This window comes from Centruroides vittatus, unplaced genomic scaffold (assembly GCF_030686945.1).
Source record: "Centruroides vittatus isolate TY-2023 unplaced genomic scaffold, ASM3068694v2 scaffold_1014, whole genome shotgun sequence".
Taxonomy (NCBI): domain Eukaryota; kingdom Metazoa; phylum Arthropoda; class Arachnida; order Scorpiones; family Buthidae; genus Centruroides; species Centruroides vittatus.
The window spans coordinates 799,961-827,002 of NW_027122665.1; the positions used below are offsets into that span (position 1 = coordinate 799,961).

Here is a 27,042-nt window from a genome sequence, read left to right on the forward strand (position 1 = left end):
TACTAATCTGTAGTCTGGTTGTATTGTCATCATTAACAGATTTGCAAGGAGATCTGCAGTAGCAGTTTGCATTGCATGCTCAAAACTTCTTCCAGGAAGAATGCAATACCATTTATTCATTACATTTGCAAGTCTCTATCTACAAGGGTGATTTGACTTCTGTCCAGAATTTTAGCAATAGCAATAAACTGTATGCATTATTTAGTCCTAATATAAATAAACATCACTAAGCTCGACGAGTATATAATAAAATACCAACAATTGCCTTAAAAATCCGGCTATAAATTGGCTAATTAAATGATTGATATAACATAATTTGTTACTAGAGGTAGACGTTAGATAAGAGATGGCGCCTAAGTTAATAATTATAATTTAAGTAAGATGGCACCTAACGTCTACCTCTAGTAACAAATTATGTTATATCAATCATTTAATTAGCCAATTTATAGCCCAACTTTTAAGGCGATTGTTAGTATTTCATTGTAGTCCTAATATATGTTTCCTTGGATACTCCCTCCACCCAAACACACAACAATGCCACATATGCAGACTGCAACGGCTGCATGACGAACTCTGTCTTTGGCGTTCCTAAGTTTCCTTCAAATGACCAAATAGATGACAACTGCACGGCGATGGATCGGGACCACAGACCAAATAAAGCAGAATTTTCCAAATGAATCTCCAAGTGCCTTCACCATTTCCAGCACAGTGTCAGCATATGGGAGGAGTATCCAAAGAAATTAAATTGAGACTGCGTAATGCATACACAGGGTTCCTATGCACCTGGAAAGTCGGGGATTTTTGTTAGTGTTCGGAAAAGTCACGGAAAGTCGGGGAATTTGTCTGCGGAATATGGTCGACCAGACGTAGCCGTCTGCAGGCGGCAAGAAGAAATTCTGCAACCTGTATTACGAATATAGTAGAATCCGTTTTTCTATAGAAACATTTCTAGTATTAGAGGACACCACTAGACGTACAAATCTGTCTTTTATAAAATTTGTGTCTTTCTTTACGTGCTTAACTGCTTCCTTATCTGATATCATCAAAAGCATCTTCTGAAAACACCGAGAGTTTTTCTGGGGTGCTTAGTGCTGAACCTTGCGCAATCAGATATAATGAATTAATTTTAATTGTGTGTGTGTAATAAGTCTTATATTCTTAAAATACAATAGAAAAATAAATATTTTAAAATCGCTCAAAATCAGAACTTTAAAACAAAATTTTAAATCACATCAAATTGTTTAATTTTTTTAATGTTTTGACAGTTTACTTTTACTGACAGTTGCAGATTAGTTTTAAAACTAGCATTAATTGTTTATATGAAGAATTATTATGAAGTGCAACACCAAGGAAAGCAAAACTCTGGGGATCAAACGGTCCCTAATATGGCTAAATACTACAGTAAAAGATATAAAATGCTGCCATTGACTTGTGGTAGGCACAAGCATTTTATGTTGTTACAATTTTCCTCAAAAGTACTGTACTGCAACCACATTTCTCTCTCTTCTGATAATTTCCTGCACTTACATTATTTTCTATTAAACTAATGATTAATCAAACTAAGTTGGGTAATATCAAATATCACTGATTTTGGCAAATTTAGGGCTTAAAAACTGGCAACATTGATCATTCCTGTAGTATGTTATAGTTTTGAATATCAACTATGCAGCCTGTTCAATTTTTTACGTGGCACAGTCTTTAGAACTTATCGATCGTGCAAAAAGGATGGGTGTACTCGATATTCAGAGTAAGTAAAATGCTGTTTTATTAAGTCAATATTCCATACTGTAAGAAATGAGAGGGTCAGGAAAAGTCACGGAATTCAAAATAAAAATTTGAGTAGAAAGGCACCCTGTATACAGTTTTGTCGCCATTACCGAAATTCCAGACAGAAGTCAAACCACCCTTGTAAGCGTGTAGAGTAGACTTTTATGTACTGTCTATTTTGTGTAAATTTGTTTTCTTTTGGAAAAATATTAATCTAAATTAAACTACTTGATTTGTGAAACATCACAAGCAGCAAAATAAAATGTAATAATTCTCTCCCCTGTTGGCATTAGTTGGTCTTGATCCTGCACGAGAATGGTTGGGTGATTTCAACTTTCTTGAAGGGTCAAAACTTGGCAACCTGCTACTCTAAGGAACCCATTTTAATTATTAAGATGAAGTGATGCAAAGTGTGACCACCCCATATAAAGGGTTGTTCAAATGAAACAGACTGCAGTGCGACCGACCAAAAATGAGTAGTTTGGCGATAGCAATACTTTCACCATGGACTTCCAGCTGTGATCAAACAGTTGTTCTTACACGTAATCACCTGTGGTGTTTCGGGCAGCAGTCCCGACGATCGACAAGTTTTTGTATCCTGTTTTCTGAATGAATTTTGTGGAATCGTTATCCTCCCTTTGACCCTCTTCAATGCCGTCATTAATCCTACTGATGGTCACATCACATCCTTTTCCAAACAGATAATTTGAGTTTATACATCCACAGGAATACTGACTTACTAAATCAAAATAGAAGACTACTGCTGGTGTCTTTCCCTTCTACCAGAAATTGCTTTAGCTGAGTGTACTCAGTGATCCTATCGACTGCACCATCAATGACCGACTTGTCTCTTTGAAGTAGATAAGCTTGGATGGCAACACTGGTTGCATATTCCCATGTTGGAATTTGAACCATCCTCAAAGAGTAACACATGCTGCAAATTATCCCCTCCAAAAACTGTGTCTGGATAGACTGAAGGTAAATTTAACTCTCGGGATCCAAGTGGGCTTAGGCTTTATTCGCAAACCCCAAACTTTTGATCTAATCCTTACATAAAACCAGTATACTATTAAATCGAATACAAATCTGTAAGTTATTTATAATTGGTGACCTAATCTATGAAATTCTCTTGATATCAGCTAATATTTTGATAAAGCGATTGCATCATTAATGTTTAATCTATTATTGACTTAAGCTTAATTCTTACCACATATGCATGGTACTACCATTTGCCGAAATGTCTATTAGTGTTTCTCAAAACCCAGCCGATTGTTAACGCTTATGGCTATATTAAATTCATTCCCGTTATCATTGAGGAAATACTTAATATGTTCAGCCTAGATTATTTTTAGACTTTTGTAAACTATTATAAAATCTTGAATAAAGTTGTACCGCTTATAGGTTTGGCATCTGGGTGAATGCGAGAGATGCATAAAGAGAATGAGGGAGAACAAATGGGACAGAGATGCTCTCTTTCTCGATTACGTTCGGACGCTGTCACAATTAATAAAACAGAAACATCCGAATTTATCTCTCATAATTTGGGACGACATGTTGAGGAATTTTGACGTCAAAGTTATTAAAGGTAAGTTTTTACGAAACAAATTTACATAGTTAAAAATAATTTCTAAAATCATCAATATATACTAATGCATGTTCTACGTCCACCAGTTCAGCACGTGATTTGTAAGAGTACGCGTGACATTTGCAGTCAACCAATTTGTCAACGTTAGATTCTGGCACTCTTAAAGTTATAATAATGCTCCATCTCTTATTACTTGTAACAAATTAAGGAATCTGGATTACCACAGTGCTGAACTGACCTTATGAGGTCGGTATTAAAGTATTGCGGGCCATTTTAATAGAAGCTCCATTTGTCGAGTTAAGATACTTCATCATTTTAGATGATCTTTAAACTTTTATAACACAATATGCCTTTATGAAAGGAAATAAAGAAATAACGAATCCACAGTGAACTATATCATAAGTGCAATAATTAAGATCTGCGGTTACGAAATCCTGCAAGTCGCGATTCTATAAATACGTAGTGTTTGCAGAGACCGTGCTATAATGGGAGCTTAGATAATTTATTTAAAAATTCACTAAATACAGTAATTTGATCATAATTTTTCTAATTATTAGATTCTGGAATAGGAGAAATAGTAGAGCCCATGATCTGGCATTATTTATCGCCCGACGAATTTAGACTCAAGAGCCGTAAGTAAGTCTTCAGAAATGCAATCCAAGATTTTTGTAGCTTAATTTATTGAAATTTAATTTAAAACCATTAATATTTGCATTTTTCAGCTGAAAAAATGCACTGTTTTTAATTTCATTATTTTACTGTCTGCATAAATAATTTGGATTTGTTTTATTCTGTTCATTATTTAAAATCTGTATAAAACCAATACTGTGGAATTTCGAACAGAAAGAAGGATCGACGGGCAAAAATCCAAAATTGATCGGGTAGATTCGGCTAGTATTTTGCTCGTGGAATAAATTTATTATATATATATATATATGAATAGACTATATGAGTCATCAGTTTCTAAAAAAGAGAATTTTAAAAAATTACAGCTATATGGAATAAATACAATGCCATCTTTCCTAAGATATGGATAGCCAGTGCCTTTAAGGGAGCAACGGAAATGACTCAGCTCTTGACTCCTCCTCGTTACCACCTGCTCAATCATAAAGCTTGGTTGGAAGTTCTTGGAAATGAAGCGGTCAATTTCCAGTGCGTTCGGGGCATTGCTTTAACTGGATGGCAAAGGTTTACACGAGTATATATATTCATTTAAATCTACAATTAAAGAAATCCATTAAAGAATTAACGTTTGATATTTTGTTCCAGGTTCGATCATTTCACAGTGTTGTGCGAGCTTCTTCCCGTCGGATTACCTAGTCTTGCCGTGTGTTTACAGATGTTAATAGAAGGTAATTGACTAATTTAATGTAAACATTATTAACTTTAAGATGGCTTAATTCTTTGCTTGTTTCAAAGGCGATTTTAACGAAGATGCTCATCAAAAGGCATCTCGTTTACTCGGGTTTTCCGACAAAATCGTCCTCGACGTTTACCCCAGGTAATTTTGTTAAGACATGGTTACAAAAATAAACTTTTAACGTGTGCCAGTTAAATAAGTTTGAACGTTCCTCTGGCAGGCCTCAGCCATTACCTCCTGTTCCAAGTTTTCCTGGTAGTAGTATATACATCAACTGTCTTTATCTTGCTAATTTATTAACAGAATACCAGATGCTAACAAATCATCCAAGGTAATTTTTCTATTTGCATTTTATATGTATTTTATTAATTGCGTTTCACTAATCTGAATCTGGTAACCATTTTCAGCGTGAAAGGTGCATTCAGTGACTACCACGTTTTGCAAAACCGCATCAATCCCCTACACGTTGACCAGTTTTTGCCACATGCCAAAGCGTAAGTATACTTTATATTTATGGCTTAATAACTAGTATTTTCGGAATTTTTAAAATAACGACAAAGATCAATTAAATGTTGCGCATACCTTGCAGACTGTTGCTTAACCTGAAGAATCTGAACAACCAGTTCGTACAGGCGCTTTCAGAAATCTATTATCCCGGAACCGTCGAAGAGTGGCTGGCGACAAATACGTTGCCGTACATAGAAAAGCTGCAAAAATTAGTAAAAGAAGGAGAGGAACAAATAGCACATCATGTAAAAGCAATTAAATAAATGCAAACTAGGTGATTTGTTATAAAATATATCCAATTTATTTCTGAAAAAAAGGAAGGGGGAAAAAATCACACAAAAATATGTTCATTTACTCGAAAATTTACAAAATAACATCCTAAAAATCTTGCACTTAAATGAATCTTCACTAATACCAGTATTGTTAGCGTGATTACAAAGCAATGCTCAGATTGGTGCCGAAATGTAATTTTAAACACATTCAAAATTAAAGTGTTTTTTCGTTCGTTAAAACCTAATTTTGGCTCATTGATTTACTGCCGAGGTTGCAAATTTCTTTAAAATGGAAATATATTCAACTTGCTTATTATTTGTAACTGAAAAAAAAAAACCACCTGTAGCGATAAGCAATAAAAAGGTACACTCTATACACGATTAGTATCCGATATCATTTGAATTTCCAGATTATTTTCGTGAACAATTTACATATGAAATGATTTTATCTGATTAATTTTAAGTTAAATATGTTTCATCTATATAATAATGTGCTTCGAAACCAACTAAAAGAAGGATAAATAATAATATGAATATGTACACGTGACTAGCATAAGCGAGTTTCCAACATTTATAAATGGCAACAGTATATGCAAGTTGTTAACAAGATTTGTTTTATCGATAACAAGATAACATCTTAAGTATATCTTATGTATATATATTGTTTTCTTTACAAACCAAAACTGTAAAGCAAAACTCTGAACGATAAGAACTAAAATCAAAACTGGATAAATATTAAAATTCTCTGCCACCATTTGGTTTCTATTGGAAAAACGGAAAGCCTGGTGGAATTAAAAACACGTTCGTCGCCTGCTTGTACCAAAAAAGAAAAAACTGTGCATAGTTTATTTTACATCGGCATAAAAAAACAAAAAAAAAATAAGCCTGTTGCAAGCTGAAGGAAGACTAAAAACTAACTGTGAGTGGAGTAGGCGGCGGGACGTTTTATACGTATTTTCCTTCCGGCCGTCAAATTTTGAGAAATGTCCTTGTCGTCACTTTTGCTTCCGTCGTCGGACGGATACCTCTTTGTGATTTTTGCCTGGGGTTCTTCGCCGCTCTTGCCAAAGTCTTGATTTGAAGGCGAAACCCACGACACAGAACTCTGGATTTTTCTCTTTGAACCGGCGTCTTGTTTCTTCTTTTCTTCATCCACATTCTGATTTGAGCTTTCTCTGTCCATAATTTTCCAGAAATTTGGGCTTTTGTAAGAAATACTCTCCAACTGAGACATTTTAGGTTGATTTAATTGTGTGACCTCTTCTGCTGTCAATCTTGGAGCGTCTGACCGAACCCTTCGGGAAAAAAAAAAAGAAATAAAAAAATCACATCCGAAATATCTTGTAAATAAAAGGGAAATTTTGTTTGTGGCACTGTCAGACTAATATCTGCATGAAGTGTTTATAGACATGTTTGTTTTTAGATTCACAGTGTCATCTCTCTGGAAAATTTATACTTTCCTATAAACATTATACTGTATTTTACAGAAAAATTCAGTTAGATGCACAAATTTCTTTTGTACAACTGTAAGAATTCATTTTAGCAAACAAATCTGTGATGTCACTGCTGATGGAAACTAATCTGCCACCAAAAACACAACAACAAATGGAAATAAGTAATGTTTAGTAAATTAAATTTATACATTACCATTTTAATTGATTACTCTCCCTTCACCCAAAAACCTTATTCATAAGATACTTTCACTGTCTCTTTAGTGATTTCAAATTTTTTATTACAGATTGCTGCAGTAAGAATTATCTTCTCCCCGTGATTTGAAAGAAATTTTTTAACCTTTGTGAATATTTCTGTAAAATACGACAGAATATCATAGATAAACTGATTTAATGATCTGTAATTTATACTTTGCTTCTATTCCATTTCTAGTAATTATCACATCCACAGTATGATAATTCCCAGTAAATGAAGGTGTTTTGACCAATTATATATAGAGATAAATTGATTTTATTGGAGTTTAGGTTTGTTTTGTTTTTTCTCTAAAACAATGAAGCCACTATCCGACGTACTATACCAAGTAACTCCTATAGTTTACAAACATATCCATTGTTTCATTATTTTTATGCCCATTGTAGGCTTTCTGAATTTCCTTTTCCAGTCCATTTTTATGAAATTACTAGCAGAGATACTTGGTGTTTCCAGGATGAAAGTTAAGCTATATTAAAAGTTTGGCTATTTTAGCCTAGGCAATGCAGAGTATATCAGCTAGTATCTTATAAAACAAAAAATTACCTTCTTAAAATAATCACGGCTCTGCGCTTTTTTACATCTTGAGGTCTGACACAATGAGTTATGTTATCTGCAGCGTAACCACTGGAAAAGAAACATGTAATGACTATTTTATGTTTATCTGTTATACATTAGCAAAAACAGATAATATTAGATGCTTAACAGGTTAATATACATCTAAGAGTTGTCTTACCTTAAAATAGTAACACAACCGCGACAGACAGGTAAGCAGAGTATGGGTTCCGTAACACGGATGGGCTTGAAACTGAACTTGCAACCAAAACTTAATGCGCTGTCACTCATGAAAGAAACAGATATTATCGGCCTCTCGAATATGTGAGCCGGGTCAATGTGAGAGACAATACATCCGCCAGGTTGATAATCATTGATTACTGCACTGTTGATAAAATTCTCGGGTACGATTTTGGCTTTGATCATTGGCTTAATTATCTGAAATTAAAATTAATTATTATTAAAATATATAATAAAAAATAACTAGAAATCACAGATTTGCTACTGAAGATAAGCCTTTCATTAACCATTACTAAATTTATTATAGCTCAAATTATGTTTAAATTTGTGCCAAATTTTTTGGTTTAATTTATTGATCTTGGATTCTGTTTGTGCAACCAAACAAATTGGCACAAAAATGACAAAATGCTACTTTAAAAATTCTTTTCACTATGCAGCCTTTATCAGAAATACAACTACTAACACAGGTCAAATTTTCAATTTAAAACAATATAATGTACTATTTTTTTAAAAATTATTATTGTTGGGAAGCAAGTAAATTAAAATCCTGTTGCACATGGAAGGAAAACAAAGATATTTTATTCATGCATTGATAATGACACTACTGCAATTAAGACTTCCAAATATTAGAATACAGGAGGTATAAAGTACCTATTTTTGTTTTGGAACATTCCAATAATAATAAAAGCTTTACTTTCTCTAGGATTATTATAAACTAATAAAAAAAAATATCTTTTATACTCTAATCTCTTTTCACATATACATTAAGGAATGAGAATGATGGAATTGTTCCAAAGCATTAAAAGCTTGGGTTGAGGGTTGAAAGAGTTCCTTTTGCTTTTTTTTTTTTTTTTGAAACAAATGAAGTACTTAGTGGTCTTAAAGACTTTATTTTAATTGACCAGGGCCCACTTGTAGTGGTTCCCATTCCTAAATTTTTCCAGTCCCGGGGAAAAATTCCCAGATTGCTTTCAACGACTCCTGCTTGTATTGTGAAACTAGCACAAACCCAATCTTTGACAACTGAATGGCAGTTCTTGTAGTGATTAGAACTGCCAATTGCTGTTACATTGGCCCTACAGACCAGTTTTTTTCCAGTATATCTAGACCAACAAATCAAAAACAGTCTAAATAGATATTGCCTATTGATGACATCATATTTTTTAGAATGGCAGAAGAAAAACACAAAATAGAATCTACCTCAAATAGACAATTTTTTCACACAGTTCATTTCCTGTAGATTTATATTCACGATGTTTGCAACTCTGTGCTGTCAATGTATAAAGAGAATTTTTTATATTCAATAATAGTATAAATTAAACCAGTGTTTCTCAAACTTTTTGGACTGCGACCCCCGATCTGCACTTAAAAATTTCAAAGGACCCCCGAAGAATGAGTATGTGTCGAAAAACATCCCGGAGGGAGGGGGTTAAGCTCGTATTTAAATATTTATATTCTTTTTATTATTTATATGTGCCATTTATTTAAGTAAAAATTATTTTATATAGCTTTTATTTCTATTATTTCTAAACATGAATCCATAGTAAATTTATAAAATATTTGAAAAAATTTGATCTAGAATCAATTTTTCAGCGACCCCCCAAATATTTTTCACGACCCCACTTTGAGAATCACTGAATTAAACATTAAATAGGCACAATAAGTTATTGGTATCAAAAAGTTTAAATAGTTTTAGCTGCAATGTCTACCTAACTTAAATGTTAGAAGAAATAGAAGTAATGTGATTTATATTCTCTGCCATCTTTCCTGTTTGATATAAAGGTTAACATGGATGGAAAGAAAATAGAAAAGGTAAAAATGTTTGAGTACTTAGGAAATTGGATAACTGAGGGTAACAGATGTAATTATGAAATTAAAACAAGAATAAATAAGGCTAAAGCTGCTTTTGCACAAATATTCTCAGTATTGAGACAGAAATGTATGCAAAAAACAAACTAAAAATACCCTTAAAACAATGATTTGGAGTGTGGCTACATATGTATGCAAGTCATGGACAATAAGCCAAGAGGCAGTTAACAGGATTAATTCCTTTGAGATGTGGTGTCTTAGAAGAACAGAAATAATTAGTTGAATAGATAGGATAACCAATGAGGAGGTTATGGAGGTAGATTTGGAATAGAAAGAAACCTGATGGTCCAGAGAAGGAAAACAGCGTATGATCCTCGAGAGAACTGATGAAAATTGCAGTTCAATGATTGGTGGTGGGCAGACAGAGAAAGGGAAGACCTGGGCTAACATGACAAGACAACATCAAAAAATGGACTGGCTCAAGATTGGGAAAAGCCTATAACCAGGAAGAGTAGAGAAGAACTGTCCATCATTACAACCCTTTGTAAAAAAGATGCCATGTGAATGAATGAATAAAAGAATATTCTGCAAGAGCATTTCACTAAGTTTTCTTATTGACTATGATGCACAGAAGTAGAAATAGTTAAAATGATCTCAACAAATGAATCTATCAATACAACCAACATTTCAAATCACTAGATCTAGAATTATTTGTGTGAATCCAGTTTTATTTGTCATCTTTTTAACCTCTAAAAGTGTACATAGAAGCTTCCCATCAAATTTTAAAAATGTTGCCACCATTGCAGCAATTTTATTGATATAAAATGTGTTCCAATTTTGCAGATTGAATAATAATCCCTCCCATTATGGACCTATTAAGAGCAAGTAATGTAAAATTAAGACTTGTGATTTAATATATATCTACACTTTAATCTGAAAGTTGTATGAGATTTGATAAAGTGAATTGATTGATAATACTGTAAGAATCTGTTCTTTATTTTTGTCTGTTTCATGTTGTCATGTGTTTCTTTTAGTGGCCTGGAAGATAATAATTGCTAAGGGGCAGGGTAGATGTTTTCACTTCAGTTTTGTAACTGTAAATGCCATTTGGCATGGAGAATGGAAATGTGCATTATCACATTATAGACAGATGCCTTGGGATAGTAATCTGTGGAATTGGCTTCCAGTATATGTTCCAGATGATTCTCCAGCAGGTAGAAATATATATTATTATTCACTGTAGTCCATCTGTGGGAATTATCTCAGAATAAAACTTGATGTCCCAGAAAAATAAATCCACATGATCTTTCTGGGTGACGATGCCACTCGAAACTTTGAGGACTCGCCAACAAAATTCTAATGAATCTTCAACATGGTGCATGATTCGACAGGAACGGCCATCTTCCAAGAATTATGCTGCACGTGTATAAGCTAATGTTTCTAGTTTTTTGTTGGTAAGTGTTGCAAAGTGCATGCTGATCTAATATCATCTGAATCAGATGTTAAAAGAAAATTAGTGTTTTATTTATAGTTTTTATATAGTGCAGATTTAAATGAAATCATCAGATACCGACAACAAATCCGTGTAAAGTTATAAGTTACTTTAAGGATTGATTACAATAGCTGATACTCGTATGATCAATATGAAGTTTTATCTAGGTTGAGGTTCAGCTTTAAAATTTTGCATCCATCTTTATCTAATTTTGTAATTCTGTCTTTCAAAAAGGTTACTTATACTGAAATTCTGGACATTAGTGATAATTAGAATACATTGCTACACTAAGCTAATGCTGATGCTTGCATAAACTGATGACACTTGCCATCTCAGAGATGCAAATCCTGCTATAAAAGTAGGATCCAACTTTTACCATTTTTAACTTATAATCAAAAAGAATAAAGTAATGAAATCAGTGGATCTTTTATAAAATATAATTTTCAAGTATACTTTAAAGCACGGTTACTTTCAGGTTAAAGCATACTTTAAGTAATGATATGATGTGCTATCTAGCTTATTTCATATATAAAAATTAAACTAAGATTAAATTTTTAATATAAGACTTAAATATGAATTAAACATGTTCTTAATATCACGTAAATAACAATTGGTATTATATAATTTCATGGATAAGTGAAATTTTACACACGACTTTCATTTATCGACATCCTATATAATGTAGACAACAGAATTTTATATGTAACTAGACTTACAATTACAGGTATACCTCGAGTTACGTCGTTCTTGATTACCGTATTTTACGGACTATAAGACGCACTTTTTTCTTCGAAAAATTGCCCCCAAAATTCAGGTGCGTCTTATAGGTACTTTTAAAAAAAAATTGCTTAAAAATTAAGGTGCGTCTTATAGTCTGTAGCGTCTTATAATCTGTAAAATACGGTATATGTCGTTTGTCAAAAAAGTATATGGAAAAATAAAAATCAAGTTTTAAGTCATTTTATTCGACTTTACATCCGTCCGCCACAAATATTGAAGTCGTAATATCACTAGAAAAGCGTTAAAAGCACATAAAATCATATTAAAATATGTACATTTACAGTAAATGTTAATATAATCATCATAAATCCTAGAGAATGAAACACGAAAACATCTGTGTTTCTGTGTTGTCGTCTTATTTAGCGGTCTTTAAGTGCTCATTATTGGCGTTTTCCACCGTAGCTTCGACTTACGTCGTAACTACACAAGTAAATTCGACTTACATCGCCTCTCCTGGAACCAATTACCGACGTAAGGCGAGGTGTACCTGTATATTTATAAATAAATGCCAACTACTTCTTTACCTTCACAAATAAAAGAAAACAAAAATCTTTTACAAGATTTTTTTTTAAAAATATTATCAATTTCCTTACTATGAAGTTTTTATTTAAACATTTATTTCCAAATATATGGAAATGTTTTTGCATTTGTTTATGGATGAAATCTAACTTTTGCACTTACGGTATAGAAATTATCTGTTTCTGAATAGAAGTAAACATTTTCCCTGACTGAAAATTGATTTTATAACAAAATATGTTTACAATAAAAAGATACTTCTTGTGTAAATAGCATAAAAATATAGAATATGACCATATTATATACAGTAGTACTTTAAGCCAATAAGCTGAGTCACAGAAGTAAAGGTAAATTTTTAAATGCATTCTTTTAAATGGAAATTCTTCATTGAAATTAAACTTCTAAACATTTGCAGACACTACAGTAATTTTTTGAACACTGCATACATTTTTAAATTTTTTTTTAAAGTGCCAAATTGGTTAGTGACAATCACTATGGCCTTGACCTAATTTTTATGCTAAATTACCCTGATTAATTTTTCTTAAAATCACCATAATTTAATCACCAAAAGTAAAAGAAAAGATTTAAGAATTAAAGGTTGAGATTATCAGAATTATTCCTGCCGAACTCGATCGACAATTTTTGTATAAAACAGCATGCCCGTATCTAACTTATTCTAGAAATTATTTGTAGCACAATACAATTTCATTCTACAAATTACAAACAAATACTTTTTAGAAAGCAAATTTAAAATTATTTTAACAGAATGTGTAGCTACTGAATTTTAAAAGATCAATCTTCTTTTCTTTAAAAACTTGTTTTTCTTTTAATTCCAATATGTACGGGGTTTTATTTCTGTGTTAGAACGATACCGTCTGCACGTCAAGGTCAACTTCAAATACAAGTTGATGTGGTGCATATGTTAGTATATAATATATAACCTTGTAAGAATAATAATAAAAGACATGTTTTTATAACTTTTTAAAATTAAATTACAGGTTTAATTGCAAATTATAAAGAGAATTGCCTACTTCGTATTGTTTCCTTACAGTCCTGGATTATTGTTTACTCCTTTTACTAAAATAGCAAGACTTATTTTGGTATAATACTCACTTGGAATTCATCATCATTGTCTATTATACAATTAGATTTACGAATTAGTTATAATTTCTTAAAACTAAATGATAAATTTTAACATTACCAGTAAATTGAAAAATGTAATGTTGATAATAGAATTATTATTATTTAAAAATATTTATAATTATATCAAATAAGTGTAATTTAGAGAATTTGGATATATGAAATATTAAACATATCAATATAATTAGCATAGAATAATTTGTAATTTGAAAATATGTTATAAAATACGAGTAAAATAACAGTATAAGTCGAAAGCCTTCGTATGTGCATCAATAAGTAGGAGCCACTCAAAGATCAGTGGCAATCTATGTCTTCATTTCTCTTACTTTTTATTTATATAAATGTTTGGCAGTGTATATTAGGTAAAGCTGCAATATGTGTATCACCTGTCAAAATACACATGTTAAATATAAACGCATGAAAAAACCTCAGCTGTGTCGAGGTGTCATGAATGGAAGTATCAGTTAAATAGTGCGTGCGTAGAACATAATTTGTAACTTAAATAGCTCACTATTAAGTAATCACTCGTGTCTTATGTTTAGAGACTTAAATCATCCCATATTGTACAAAAATACAATACATCTTAAATTCCAATACAACAGTTAATTAAATAATATTGATACTTAAGTTGTCTCCAGAAGTTTTCTTCATTCAGAAAACTTTCAAAAAGTTAAAAACTAATTACATTTGTGCTCTTACTTCATTAAAAAATAAATTTAACTGCTCTAACATTTTCAAGTTGTCTTCAGGAGTTCCAACATGAATTCTTAATGTGAGCAATTTACCTTAGAACTAGTAAAAACATTTTCTAAACAGTTAAATTTATGCTCATTTATACTGAATATAATTCACAATACTTAATTCCGTAAAATTTAAAGCCATTTTTTTATGCCATCTGAGATTTTATTCTTGTACTTACAGAGAATAACTACAAGCATCCTTTACAGAACAGTATAAAATTTTATAATTCTGAACTGCTTTGCTACGAAAAATGTTTATGATTAAGCATACAGAAGCATCTTTTATGGAAAAACATGTTAAAATTATTACCAAATAATTTTCAAAGAATGCATTCAAAAATTATCATAAAGAAATATAAAATAGTAATGAAATACAACAGAGGATATATCAATGATATTTACGAGATCTAGAGATGATCAAATTATATCCAAATATTTAAAGACTGGATATTCAGGCTATAAATATGCTAGACCAGGGCTTCCCAAACTGAGCGTTGCGATGCCCTGGGGCGTCGTGGCACTATCCTAAGGGAGTTGCGAGACACTACCCACAGCACGCAACGTAATGAGTGTGTGTGTGGCGCATCCCGTCTCATCACCTCCATTTTCTTGTTCTTTCGTTCAGTCTTTTGTTTTCGTCTATTATAAGCGTTGATAAATCAGTGTTTTGATTTCAAGTGTGTGGTATTTAATTTATGCATCATAAAATGGATAACTTTATTCAAATAAGTAGAAAACGTGTCGAAGACTCAGGAAAGAGTACAAAGAAGAGTAGCCATTTCAAAACTTCAGCCCCAATTTGAGAAGTTATGTTCAGAAAAGCAAGCTCGTCCTTCTCATTAATTGTACTGTTATGTTTTCTAATAAATAATAATTATTAAGATTCTATATTCTATTCTTCGGAGTTTTCTTTGATAATAAAGTAATTTTAATGTCTGCTAGAGCTACACGTAAGTACCTTCTTTTAGAAGGGCATAGCAAAAAAATTACAGCCTGTAAAGGGAGTTGCAGTATAAAAAAGATTGGGAACCCCTGTGGTAGACAATAGAACAACATCTGTAATAAATACAAACAACCTAATGATTACTTCAAATATTAAATGAACAGCTGGATTCCTTTATCAGGCTATTAAGGCTAAATACAGTTGAACCCATCTACTTCAAGCACATTTATCTAAAAGTTTATTCCCCCCCCTGCATTTTCAGTCTAAATTCATGTTTATCTCAAAAGAATTTTTTAATAAAATTTCTATATATCAATTTATGGACCGAAGTGTTAATTATAAATTGAAAGTTCGGCGACTACATTTTGATAGCGTAAATTGCAGTTGATAAACGTCTCTTGTAATATGGCACATAGTTGCAATTAACACTGCTTTTCTCTGATTGGCTACTAATTTGGTTTGCATCTTATTGGTCGAGAAAGTTGGGCATCAAAAACTATTGACAAACTATTTCTGTTATGTCAAAAATGTCTTATTTGTAATTAATACAGGTGTGTACTGTGTCCTTGCTACTGTATTAATAAAATACAGTACCTCCAATCAAACCTATTACTGTTTAATGTGTAGGAACCTTTCTAAATCTCAAATTTTTTCTTGTTTTTGTGAGATTTGGGATAGTAATTAAAGTTGAATCTGTTTAAGTAATTTAGCAGGAAATAGGCAGTTAGGCTACCACACCTTGTTAAATTTAATTTAATTTTAGAATCTTCTGGAAGGAAAGATTGACCCAAAGTGGAACTCAAACCCACAACTCCTGCTTATCATGCAGACATATTGCAAGTTATGCTACCTGGACCGCCAGCCAATCTTCACTTCCAGACTAATTAATTAACTAAATTAAATATAACCATAATGGTCACTCATAGTATTGGTATCAGTCACTCATAGCAACTTGTATTTAGTAATTATTGGGCTGTTAAGATTAAATAAAAGGAATCTATTTGCTATTTGAAAAATTCTCGTTGTAATACCATAAAATAACTGGTGGAACCAGGTTGAAAAGTAAAGCTCAGTGAAAACATCTAAATAGAGGAAAATTTTGAAAGTTGCGACATACAAATACTGGAAGCCGACTTCACTGTAAAACTGAACACGAATACAGTGTATTCATAGTCTGAGCACATTACACAGACTACATATACAAGATGTTATGGATGAAGCAATGTCACCATGATAACAAATCAGGAAAACAAGCATTGTCACCGACAAAGGCTTTGAGCTTTCCTTTGTGCCATAAAGTCTTTGCACCCACAATAATTTGGCTGAACATTAGAGCATCTTTCAGCAGCTTCAGTGAAGGAACTTTAAGGCACAAAGTGTGAAGACTTTCTGTGAGAATGCTTGTTTTCCTGATTTGTCAACATGGTGACATTGCTTCATCCAAAACTGGAATAATTTGAATCTGCAACATTATTTAAAATTGCATTGTATAATTATTTTATTTAAATGTATATAAAAACCAAATTGTAATGTTCAAAATTTTAAATAACATCATGTAATATTTGAATTGTTGGGTTGCAATTTGAAAAAATTTTAGACCTATAAATTCCCACTGTTGTCTGTCCGTCTTTCCTTAATCTTGAGAACAGAGTTAGATAGATGAAAGCCAAGACCAGATATGGAAAGATTAGGAACAGAAGGACCCAATTAATTTTATATGAACTTCTGGTACAAACTGGAAGTCACATGATTTCAATTCAAAACTATTCCCTCGAAAGGAGTTAGACAGATGAGCGGCATGACTATTGCTAATGGAAAAGAATAATGTACAGGGGAAAGACACTACTAATTTGAAGTGGAGAACATATATTTTAAATTAGATTAATTAAAAATTGCAGCCCAGCATTGTGACGATGACATATTAAGGAATTGCTTGTTCCATTTTAGAATTTAATATAGCTCTTTCATCTTTGGAACTGCTTCCAATATGCAGAGCAAGTCTGTAAACCAGGCAAAAAGATTTGTTCTGTGATTAAATTTATTTCTGGAAAAGTACAAAAGGTATGTTTTCTTATTTTATCAAGGCACAATTCATTTCATCATCAGAGACTCTTTCATTATGAAAAAATCTGCACTAAGTGGGTTCCCCATGATCTTGACTCCAATTAAAATAAATGGATGAGAACATCCTTGGAAAATCCGGAGTAATATCACTTAGAAAAGGACTATCTCAAATAGTTATTGGTGATGAGATGAGGTAGCACTATTATCAGGCTGAAAGCAAGTCTTAAGTAAAAACATCCAAAATCCCCTCTGCCAAGAAGGCTGAGATCATTCACAGTAGCATGAAAAAGGTAATGTTGAGATTTTCTCTGATAGAAAAGAGCCACACCTCAAATTCCTTGATCATGGAACCATTGCCAATGCTTCACAATAACAGGAAATACTGGAAAACATGACAATTTATCAAGTCAAAGTCGTCTGGTTGTTATCTGAAGGACTTTCTTTTCTCCATGATAATAATCACTACCAAATTACTAACAGAACCAGAAACTAATTGGAACAATTCAGATGGGAAGGCTCATCAATTCATTGCTCCTTTACAGTTCAAATTTATCACTTTGTGACTGCCATTTTAGGGATTTGAAATGCAAGGCATTCAGTTCGTGCGAGACAAAGAAGATAAAGAGAAGGTTTGAAAACAGTTCATGGAACAGCCAAAAGGAATTTAAGAAAGCTACTGACCATTTCATCACAAAGGATAAATGCTTAAATAATTCTGGGAATTACTTTTAAGATTATAAAAATAACAGTGATTTATGACCTCTGGTTCATTTACAAATGACTAATCCAAATAGTACAAGCACAGATGATCGTTCTATAGTAAAGGATACGACATATAACAATGTCTTAGTGAAAGATTAAGTCAAGCATTGGATTTTATGCAAATTTTAAATATGTATAAGCAACACAAATACCATGATTATCCAACATTAAAATTTATCATTTACAACCTTAGGACTTTTATTCACTGAATTTTCATAATCTGCAGAACAGAGAAAAAGTCAAGGAAGGTTGCTTGCAACCCACTATCTCAATTGCTGCTGCTGTTTGTACACAGAAATGCAACTTTTGGACTATCTGCTGAGGAAGGATGCTCCCAAGAGGGCTGGCTTTCTATGGAAAACTTGCAGTATTACATTTGCAGCACCTATTTAGGTGTTACAAATGTAAATCCAGAAAACTCCATGTGGCCAGATTGTTCATAAAGGTGCAAACCCACAACCACTAGTGTTCGTGGTTTTATCCACTCAATCACTGGTGTGCTCCTCAGATTGCCCACACCTTTACTTGACCAATATTCTTAATGTAGAACTGTGTCTGTAATAGTCTAACATATAGCAAATTGAATCATTAGCTAATTAATACAGCAAATCAAGTAAAAATAAGATACCAAATAATAAAAACATTAGGCCTAGGACTTTTCTTTTCATTAGTTTAATTCTATTATTAATTTCAGAGTAATAAATACTGTACAGTCTTATGGCCTAAACTTTTGTACTTAAATGAGAAAGAGCTTTTAAACAAATATTAATGTTTAATGATAGTTATATATTAAAGCTAATCAATCTGGCAATTGTGTCTGGCTTTAAGATGGAGCTTTTTTCATATTTAATCATCATATGTGTTAATAATTCATTCATCTTTTAACTATGGCTGTATTAGCTATTATTATTGATAAAATGCTAAATTGACTCTTTTATTCACTCACTGATATGAAATTTTTCAAGTACATAAAAACATCATACAGAAAAATAAAATGGTACAATCAAAAAAGGATTTTGAGTGATTTCCAGAAAAATCCAAAACCTCAAAAAAGTACAATATTTTGTATGCCACATGATTACATATAAAACCAAGTCTGGCATGTTAATAAACAAATACCACTGGATAATTAGTCTGAAATGAAAGACTGAACAGAAATCTGGGTGGCATAATGAGCAGTGCATCTGCATGATAAGCACCAGTTATGGATTCAAGTCCCACTTCAATCAATCATTTCTTCCGGGATATTCTAGATTAAATCATTTCTAATTATTAAATTTATGGCGACTTTGCTGTCTACCTTTTATCCAAATTATGTACTATTTTTATAAGTACTGTACTTTAGTCATATTATAGCCCAATTATAAGCCTGTAGTACTCTGTTGAGCTATTTGATATTAGAGTTTGATTTTCAATGTCCCAAAGAAGGCAGCAACATCCAAGCAATTAAGTAATTTAAAAATAAACAGATGATGTCTAAAAGCATATTTTATTGACAAGACTATGTCTTGTTTATAAAATTGTACTGCCGGCTTGTGTTACCAGCTTACAGATATGAAGGAGTTGCAACTTGGCAGAGTATTAGGTGCCTAAATCATTTGCGCATAAAAAAATCCAGACTTTTAGGTAGTCAGGGGACTGAGAACTGAGTCAAAATAAAATACAAAATGGCAACCCTCTTCTACAAACTGGCAAAACAGGCACCTCACCCTACCAAAGTCAGTTGGGGGAGAGTACCACCCACAGTCATTATAACAAGTGAACTCTGACCTTAGGACTGAACACATAGTATTTTCTTTGTTAAATAAAATTTGTAATCTAATTTTGTAAATTTGGGAGTGCTTCAAATATGACGTTAAAATGGTTTTATGTCGTTACAAGTGGGTTTTTTAACATTATCTAGTACAGTAAAATCGTGGGACCGATAAAAATTTGACATGTAGGGCAGAGGGTACTACCACATGACCCTCGCCCTCTGACCTCACTTTGTTCTCAAACTCCCAACGAGGAGAGACATCTTTTTACTTCATGCTACTTAACCTTTCGAGTCGACAGCTGTGCCGATCTTGGATTTGTATTATATCTCAACACTATTGTAAATATCGCATAGCTGATCCAAATTAAGTAAATTATCAGTTTCTCAGTTAATTTTTACCGGCAGAACAAAAGGTGCAGAAGATGTGGTCGAGATCAACAGACGAGGTAGGACACAACCCAGTATTGTTTGTGCAAAATAAAAAAATAATTTTGGACAATACAATAGCAACGATTACTTTTTCAAAAACGGGAAATTTTTGTTAGGCATCGACAAAAATAAAACCCAGGCCAACACGCAACGGAAAGAAATTTCTACATTGAATAGGTTAATTTCACTGAAAATGCATTGTGGACGACCTCGTGGTCATGGCTGGCGAAGTTTGAATGATCATGCTCAAAACTAGTGATACCAAAGAAGATTGGAGAATGAGAATGAGATCTGCCTTGAGCGTCAAAGTGATCCCGCTTAGTAGTGAGTCTCCAAGAAATAGTCTTGTCGTAAATATGACTTTGCCCTTTTACTTGTTCTTATTAACTTTGGTGCTTACTAGACTTTTTGTGCGCTGATATAGTTATTTTAGTAAATATACATAGCTAATATTGTTTAAATAAATTATTATTACATACAGTGTAAGAAACATTACAAGCTTTGTAAAGTAATGCAAAACACCAGAACTGAGCCGATAAAAACAATGGCAGAGTCCCTAGTTTATATTGAAACAGCTACAAAAACATTTGATATTGACCTACCTGTAAAAAAGAATGTCAAAAGATAAGGTAAATAGATATTTTTCAAAGTCAATATGAATTGAAAGGATTAAAAACTAAGATTAATAAACTTATTATATTTATCACAGAGGCTGTCAACTAAGACTAGAGACAGTAATGGGAAATGGGAACAGTTAGCCAGAGTTATCATCAATAGAAATTAGGAATAGAATATCTGAAGTTTATTAAATAATGTTAAGTAGCTTAATAATGAATTAATTTTTGTAATTCTAGCACAATGAATTTAGTGAAAACGATTTAATTTTGTATTAAATGATTCAAAGAAAGAAATAAAAATAAAAAGAAATATTTGACAAAACTTTGTTATTGAACAATTGATTCTTTTTAGACTATTACCATGACAACCATCTGTTAATAATTTATAAAAAGTGAAAAATGTACCTGCTTGTCTGTCCATTTTTCATCAAATGAGCTGTTGGGCTCAAAATGTTCAAAGATTTTGCTTTCGACAGAAGAAAAAGCATATTCAATATATTCCAAATATTGTATTTTTTCTAAGCAAAAATACTTTCCATAATGGTTTAAAATAATTGTTTTAAATTCAAAATAAAACTGTAATTGTAATACCAAACAAATTTTTTAAATTTAAGAAAAAGAATAAAATTCTGATTCATAATTTGCATCTAATTTATCAAATATCTTTTGTTTTTGAAGAGGCTTTAATTTTTGGGCCGACAAAAACTGAGTTGTAAACTTCATACTTTTCTGCCTTAATTTGTAGGTTACGTAATCCTAAAATTGATACGACTAAAGTAAAGTAATATAAATTCTTTACATTCTCGTTTAATAAAGAAATTCAATATACTCAATGAATTTCAAAATAATAATTGTAACCACCTGTACGTACATGAACAGTTGGTTATAATAATTGTTTTGAAAGATTAAGATTGCATTTGATGTATTTTTTCATCAATATAAAAATAATAAAAATTGATTATGTTAATTATATACAGTTTTTAAAAAACTGTGCATGCAAACTGGATTCTGTTTAATAACACAGTTCCACATTTTAATCTCCAGCAAATGATCGGATACTGACATTTTCAAAGACCGTCCTCAGAAAATCTGACATTGAACGTCCCAAACAGAATTATAGAAGTAGAACATATATTCCAACGTTTAAAAATGTGTAGAGTGCATGCTCTATTAGAATGTATTTGGGATGTTTGATGTCAGATTGCCAAGGATGAAATCTGAATACATTCAAAAATATTAGTATCAGTCATTAAATTACTTTTGAAATTAAAAAGAATGGGACTGTGTAGTATGGTTTTCATAATTAAATTATATGGATAACTGCAATGTTAAATAAGGATAATCAATGTTTTACATATATAAATATCAAGGCCGAACTTCTACGAACCAACTCGCTAAACACCAGATCAGTTTCAGGATAGAACTTAGTTAACAATTAGATTGATAATAGTTAGCCAGGTCTTAGCTTAAAATTAATTCATTTTGTTTAATATTTTTATTTATTTCCTAAATTATATTATTTAGTTTTGAGCTTTAGTAAGATGTTTTGTTTTAAATAATTTCAGAACAATTTTATTTTAAGTAAAATTTAATGCCAGAAATATTTATTCCATTTACAAATAGAAATATTTAATATATAATCTTAATTTTATTATATTATAATATACATATACATATATATATATATATAAAATAGTATAAATACTTTACAATTTATAATTTATATATATATATATAATTGAGATGGATTGATAATAGTAAGTGCAGAGCCCAAATGATTAGGAGTTGAAAGTTGAAATTTGGTACACAGTTAGGGTACGCCAAGAGAATGCGCACTAAGAAGGGATTTTTGGTAATCCCCCTGCAGGGCAGAGGGAAAGAGTGAAGGCTTATCCTAAAAAACTCAGCTTCTACAGTACTATTTTAGAAGCAATTTTTTGTTTTTAACTGTGTTTTAGTAGGTACCACGTGGGGATGAAAGAAGTGTATTCCTTAACAATGGAAGTGTTAAGAGAAAGTGACGTGCTAGATTTATAGGCGCAGATGCAGTTTTTTGCGTTTTTATGGGAAATTGAACATATTTTTAGACCATCTAAAAATTCTCTAATTCATCTGGAAAGAGGGAGACCTAATTCTTGCATCCTGTGAAAACGGATAAGATTGGCTATAATGTAATAATCTTTGCTATCTTACTTTTTGCCCGAGCAATGCCAGGCTTATCTGCTAGTATTACATAAATAGGTTGAAGCAACAATGAATATCACTCAAATTTTGAAATACCAAATATTATGTTAAATAAGGATGGTTAATACTTGAAAAATGTTGAAAGTGCTAGCATGGAATGTTTAAGTAAGTGTTACAACAGTTTGATATTGCCAGATTCACAATTTACTGTTTTTATGATAAGAATCATATTATTATAAAATTATAACTGCCTGCTTTTGGAGTTTTACAGAGTTTTCTGTTACCCAAATTCTTTTGGATACATTGTGTAACTATCTACAACATTTAGCATCTTTTTATCGTAACTTTATGTGTTGGAATCAAATAAAGAGATTTTAGATCAAACGAGCAATTATTTATTGTGACATCATCACAATGCCTGCCATGCTGCAATTTTTAATCATATTTTATTTTAAAATATATACTCCCCACCTCAAATTAGTAGTGTCTTGCCCTGTAAATAATACTTTTCCGTTAGGAAACTTTACGTTTGAGTGAGGATCCATTCGACAAACATGCAAAATAGGCCGGCAAGAGGTGCGCAAGTCAAAAAAAAGTTGGGAACTGCCGGCCTAAACACAACTTCTGATTGAGACGCCGACTACAAACTTTGGGGCGGAAGCCTTAGCAATACAACGGGCCCTTCACCCGAGTAACCTTATCCAAAGGCCTACAGTGATAATCTCGGATAGCCGATCAGTGCTCCAAGCACTGTTAACAGTAAACCAAAAATCAGTGCCAATAATAATAGATTTGGCAGCGACAACACCTCTTGCCATAGGATGGATCCCAACACATGCAGCGATCCCAGAAAACGAGGTGGCAGACAAAGCGGCACAAACAAGAACAATCATTGGCACCATATGACGCTAGTTACAGCCGAAAGACATCATCCGAGAGATGAGGCGGTCCACCACACAACACCTCACAGACGGCGATCCTACGCAGCAAGGGACAAGACTACCTATGCCCCTTCAACAAATGATCCTACCACCACAATTCATCCCGACACCAAGAGACCTCGATGGCACGTCTCCGTACGGACACGGCTCCACCGAAAGCATTCCTACACCACCGGCACATAGTGGACTCACCAAAGTGTCCTAACTGTGACAAAGAAGAAACATCCCAGCACTTCCGACTCGACTGCCCCACTACGACAGACCCCGTCGGACCCTCGGTAGGGTGCCGTCCCTAAATATCAATCTGATTCGCTCCCTAACCCCAATTTACTGGCCATCATCAATAACTTCAACTCGCCAGCACGTAGGAGCTCTGGAACAATACATCCGACACACGAGTCGCCTAAACTAACTACCAGGCAGCAGCCATTCAAAGAACATAGCCAAAGAGGCCGAAATTTCCATATTAACCATCAGACAAGACAAGACAAGACAAGACACGACTACAAACACCGCAATACCTAACACACAGCTATTCCTCCTCCTGTAATTTAAGGGACAGATTAGCAATAAAAAATAAAAAAATCCTCACCAAATCTTCAATCCACTGAGGTATATCATCCACCTCTCCTTTTGGGTATAGCTTTTCCATGCCAGGTCCTTTCTTAGACAATTGAGAACCGTAGGTATACCCTTCACCGAAGAAATATTTATTCCTAAGCGGCGATCTGTCGACGGTATGTTGTTTATATTTACCGATTTCCCCGCATCTAACGACGTCTTCAATTTTATTCTCGATGCAAATGCATTCCTCTTCGCTAAACATACGTCTCTGTTGTATGCCTTCGTGTAATTTACGTAAAACGTCTCCATAATTTTGTCGATCGTTATATTTACGTTTATCCGTTTGATAAGGCTTCCATCTATCGTTATTTATATCTTCCACGTCTCTCTGATGACGATTAACTGGAAATTTTTGACAAGATTGAAGGAGCTTATAACGCAGATCGACATAACCCGTCGCCATCTTGCTCTGATAATTGCAACCCTTAAATTATCTTCATATTATTTATAAATATTATCGAAATTTTTATCGGAATTATATTTGACAATAATAATATAATATAAGATAATTGTGCAATTAGTAATGAGATTATATAATGATTATCTTTATATTAATAAAAAAAATGGAGCAGACGACTATTTTTGCTCTTCGTACTATTTTAAAATATTATTTAAATTAACGGATATAAAATCTTATTTTATTTTTTTTACTTTTCATAATTTTGTTATTATTATTAATTTAAATATTTTAAAAATTTGGAATAATTTATAATAATTTGATAAATATCGATTGTTCTATGAATTGGTATACGTTAAAATAGATCTTTTGTTTTACGCTTTCTGCCCCGCGGGCCCTAAGAGGGTCTTTTTTTCGGGCCTACAATGGGGGTATGGGAGTAGCATGGAGCCGTACATATTTGGAATAGACCGACAGGAAATATTCCCGAGATTACTCGTCCGGATTCGAACCCGGGTTCCTCCGAGCGGTAGGGCGAGGTCTTAAAACTGCCTCGGCCTAATTAAAGAATTAAAAAAATAATAATAATAATTGCTTTAAAGATTATTTATACAAGTGTTAATGTTTTATTTATTCTGTTTATCATCCAAAACCCTAATAACCATGCAAAATATTTTATTTTTATTTCAAATTGCTTGTTTGACACAGTGGCGTAGCTAGGGGGTGGGGTAGGTGCGGTCCGCACCGGGCCCCTGGAAAGCGATAGGCTCATGGGGGCCCCAAAATTACAAGAAAAGAGACCCGAAAATTTTTTTCAATAACCACAAATCTGGTTCCGCACCGGGCCCGGAGAACCGTAGCTACGCCACTGGTTTGACGCTATATATATATATATATATTGTGAAAAGAGCGTCGGATTCGAACCCGGATCCTCCGGATGCCTTACCGCGCGGATAGGCATCTAATTTTTTTGTATCGTTTATTAAATTTTCTGCCTTCCACTTAAAAAAAAAAAACGGAGGGTGTATACTTTGTTTTATTCAAATGGAATGATGACATCTAAGGATTTTCTTACAAAGATTTATAGAAACGACATTCGAATTGTTTGTATAAACCGTTAACTTCCAATGCAATTTGAATGGCTTTTATCTTACAATAATAATTACTAGGAATGATGTCAGCAAGTCAGAAACAGAATAATGGAGTAGAATATATTCATAGAATTATGATTCTGACATTGATAAATTCAATATTTTTGCAGTAATGAATTCAATATCACGCATCGCACTTTTACCTGCTAAAACTATTTTTCGGTCTGTTTTTTAGAGATTTCTATTATTGTTGAATGATCTCAGTACAGTAGTTTATATTTCTTGGACAAAATCCAACTTTGATTGTTTTATTTATGATCCTAGACGACTTACTTTTACGAAATTCAAATTATGCATGGCATCGTGTGCAGTAGCCTGTATCACACAATAGATTTAATTATAAATGAAATATACGTGAGAATCGGATTAACTTTGCAAAGTTTCTATAATGAGAAAACTTAAATTTACTCATGGACAGTGCCGTAACTAGCCTTTTATGCGCCCGGTGCGAGCATCTGTAACTAAGCCCCAAAACTTGGTCCAGGTCATTTCTGCGCCCCCCAAGGTCTATGCCCTGTGTCTGGGCACCGCCCTAGTTATGGCACTGCTCATGGATAGTGAAGATTAAAGCAGATGGAGATAATCATGATCTTAATAGATTTTTGTAGATTTTAAATTCAAAATAATTGGATAAAACTACCAAACACTGATAATTGGTTGCAGGTTTGTGTCTTGCCAAGTTTTCTTCCTGTGTCTAAAATTTAAATGGT

General features: G+C 32.8%; 2 protein-coding genes across 2 annotated transcripts in view; one reads left to right on the forward strand and one right to left on the reverse strand.

Moving 5' to 3' along the window:
• LOC136986147 (hexosaminidase D-like) overlaps positions 1-5,509 on the forward strand; it is a 21,834-nt gene extending 16,325 nt beyond the window's left edge. The window contains exons 8-15 of the mRNA XM_067283628.1: positions 3,169-3,352; positions 3,910-3,984; positions 4,345-4,540; positions 4,622-4,704; positions 4,772-4,853; positions 4,933-5,043; positions 5,120-5,206; positions 5,302-5,509. Coding sequence (XP_067139729.1) covers positions 3,169-3,352; positions 3,910-3,984; positions 4,345-4,540; positions 4,622-4,704; positions 4,772-4,853; positions 4,933-5,043; positions 5,120-5,206; positions 5,302-5,482 — 999 coding nt within the window. The 3' untranslated portion in view covers positions 5,483-5,509. The remainder of the gene's footprint in view (positions 1-3,168; positions 3,353-3,909; positions 3,985-4,344; positions 4,541-4,621; positions 4,705-4,771; positions 4,854-4,932; positions 5,044-5,119; positions 5,207-5,301) is intronic.
• On the reverse strand, positions 5,498-25,220 carry LOC136986148 (RNA demethylase ALKBH5-like). Its single transcript, XM_067283629.1, has 4 exons — positions 24,753-25,220; positions 7,929-8,185; positions 7,739-7,819; positions 5,498-6,786 (listed from the first exon to the last, which is right to left on the reverse strand). Exons 1-4 carry the CDS (start codon positions 25,185-25,187, stop codon positions 6,405-6,407), a joined length of 1,155 nt encoding a protein of 384 aa, XP_067139730.1. The 5' UTR covers positions 25,188-25,220; the 3' UTR covers positions 5,498-6,404.
• Positions 25,221-27,042: the final 1,822 nt, after the last annotated feature.

What these genes read in the sequence shown, in the direction of transcription:
- LOC136986148 (XM_067283629.1), bottom strand. Translation starts at nt 25,187, where the DNA reads ATGGCGACGGGTTATGTCGATCTGCGTTATAAGCTCCTTCAATCTTGT. An exon ending in GGTTGTGTTACTATTTTAAG is followed by an intron (nt 7,820 to 7,928) that starts GTAAGACAACTC and finishes TTTCTTTTCCAG; the next exon opens with TGGTTACGCTGCAGATAACA. An exon ending in GCCGTGATTATTTTAAGAAG is followed by an intron (nt 6,787 to 7,738) that starts GTAATTTTTTGT and finishes TTTTTCCCGAAG; the next exon opens with GGTTCGGTCAGACGCTCCAA.